Raw genomic sequence first — 2,708 nt, forward strand, 5'->3', positions numbered from 1 at the left:
GGGAAAGAGGCCCAGAGCTGTGAAGCCTCCTGACTCCAGCAGTCTTGGCCAAGAATGGGATTTAGAAGCCTGGATGCCTGATCTTCCTCCTGTCACAGCCAAGCACAGGCAGCAGCCAGGCTCATCTACAAAATGTCATCTCCACCTAAGAGGTCTGTAAGCCAGGGTTTCCAAAACAGAATCTTGGATGAGATGAGGAGTATTCTGTTAAAGTTATACTTCCTCACTAACTCTTCCTGCCCTAACCCTAATCCCACCAATTCTGTCTTGTAATTACTTCTCTTCATATTCTGTCTTCCCTTGTGCTGTTTCATTGGCAAATGCCATTCTGAGAAGGAGCTGGGAAGTGCTAAGGGGCTGAAAAGTTAGTCGTGGCTAAGTGGCCTGACCGAGCTCTCTGGAGCTTGCGTGTGGAGGGAGGAGAAGCAGAGAAGGGCCGGGACGGCGGTGCTGGCGGCAGCCGCTCTGGGCCTGGGCACAAGCACAGTAGCTGCAGCTACAAGAAACAGAAAGCAAAAAGGTTTCCAAGTTAAGTCCACTCACCTCCATGGTCTGTTGTGAAGCTGCCCCTCAGCATGGACACAAGTCTGCTAGCTCTTGCTAAAGTACTGCTACAAAGCACCTAAACCAAGGCCACTAGGTCCCACGTTCTTTCCTATCTTTCCACATTCAAAGTACTTCTCTGAATTTCCCTTTACAATACAACCATGGATGGGGCAGGGCTCAGAGCAGTTATTCTCAATCAAGTGGGATGACAGAGGCAGGAAAGGAGGTGTCTGAGAGGACAAGGGCCATATCAGACTCTCTGGGGAAAAGATACGGTTTGAAAATCTTTTAAATAATAATTATCATTATGTTATAATATGGAAAACTGAAATGAAGCCTATTGGTTTCATAACACAAAGGAGGCACAAGTTAAAAAGTGCTAGTTTTCAGATTCCTACAAAATCTGCTTTGGCCAGAACAAAAGCATACTTTGGGCTCACTTCCTAGGTTTTCCTTTTTTCAAAATTATTTTAATATATGTTTTTTAGTCAGAAAGAAAAAAGCCTCAATTAAGTGCTAATCTTCCTTAAATATATCTTTTCTATGCCAGCTAATCTCTTTAAAAGAAGAGTGCATTCCAGATTCAGGGTTACAACCAGTATAAGAGGGGCAGAGTGTCATGTGGGAGAACCCGATGGATTGTCAGGGTTCAGAGTGAAGATCTGAAAGCAGGAATTCGGAATTTTCTCGACTCAGTGTTATATACCACGTCAACAACTATCGTGTACATCAATGTTTCAGGCCAAGAGAACCATCTGCGCTCTTTCCTGACCTGGTGAGGGGTGAGTTCAGCACCAGTGTTCACATCCACCAGCTGGAAGAATAAAGCAAAGTTCTGGTGGCTGTCTGCGATGAATGTGCCCTTGGCTTTGGCTGGGTAGGTCACCCTGAAAGAGACATTTATAAGGTAAGTTTTCAGAGAGGAGGATCTGCAGATCTCTGAGACAAGAGAGAAGAGTACAAACTTCACTTCACTGCCTAATCCTCCCTCTCCCAACTGTAACACTTTTCTGTTGTGGACAGAGTGGAGAATTGTCTGTGGCCTGAGGGCAAATTGGATTGATAAAGCCAGGACTGAAAAAAACACAGAATAAACTTTCATCAGGGTCTGGGGAAAATGCTATGTGCAGATGCTCCAGGCTTTCACTTCAAGGACCTACGGATATGAACTCAACCAAGTCAGGCACCAATGGGGCTCACGTGTCCCCATGCAAGCTCACAGGCGGACTGGAGGGCGCTGGCAAAACCACAAGGAGAAAAAAAAAAAAAAATCACAGGATCGACGTTAGCAGCATATGTGAGTAGGGTCGGGAGACTAGGAGGTAGGAGACACAAAGGACAGAAGGGTATGTAACAGTTTTTTCTTTTTTTTAATGCTGCATTTTTTTTCCTGGACACTGTTTCAATTTATTTTTCTGCCTGAAATTGAGCTTTAAAAAGTCATTCTCTCAAGAGGCAGGCTTGATGAGAAAACTGTTCTTTTCACAGCTATCTCCTGGGACTTTAGATTAAGACGGCCAGGGGATAAAAAACAAGCCAAATGATTATAGAGCTCACAACGGGCCACGTTTCATGCTTAGGCTTTATATTTACTTATGAGTAATATCAACTCTTTATCTATGTAAAGTATTAAACTTTGCAAAGCACTCTTACAGACATTATTTCAGTGGATTCTCAACAGTGCTCTCATTTCCAATGTCACTATAAAAATATCCAAGCCAGAGGCAGAAAGCCTAGCCCTTCCACGTGACTTAAAAGGAATGAATGAACGCCTGGCTTCTAGTCTCTGGCTAATATCCCATCTTCAAAACAGCCTCGAAGGTTCCCCTACTTTCTTTGGCATCTATAGCCACCCCAGTTGAGTAAATTTGGGGTCTGAACTACACCCAGATGTCTAGATGCCCCCTCCCCCCACACCCAATGAGGATCTGGGAGAGAGCTGAGAAATGGCTTCATACAATGTTCTGGCCCAACTCTGATCAATTACTAATGGTTACCTAGAAGTCTGTGTTAAAAAAGATTCTGAGGTACTTCCCTGGAAGTCCAGTGGTTAAGACTCTGTGCTCCCAATGCAAGGAGCACGGGTTCGATCCCTGGTCGGGGAACTAAGATCCCACACGCCACATGGCGCGGCCAAAAAAAAAAGATTCTGAGTTCAGCAG

The 2,708-nt window shown here is 44.7% G+C and overlaps 1 protein-coding gene across 2 annotated transcripts in view; it reads right to left on the reverse strand.

Annotated features, from left to right (window-relative positions):
• The window catches only part of RPN2 (ribophorin II), a 58,099-nt gene that overhangs the window by 12,604 nt on the left and 42,787 nt on the right, over nt 1-2,708 (reverse strand). For both annotated transcript variants that reach the window (XM_007447729.1, XM_007447730.1), the window contains one exon: nt 1,319-1,433. In XM_007447729.1, the coding sequence (XP_007447791.1) occupies nt 1,319-1,433 (115 nt within the window). The remainder of the gene's footprint in view (nt 1-1,318; nt 1,434-2,708) is intronic.

The sequence above is a fragment of the Lipotes vexillifer genome, unplaced genomic scaffold (genome assembly GCF_000442215.2).
Source record: "Lipotes vexillifer unplaced genomic scaffold, Lipotes_vexillifer_v1.1 scaffold397, whole genome shotgun sequence".
NCBI classification, from domain to species: Eukaryota; Metazoa; Chordata; class Mammalia; order Artiodactyla; family Lipotidae; genus Lipotes; species Lipotes vexillifer.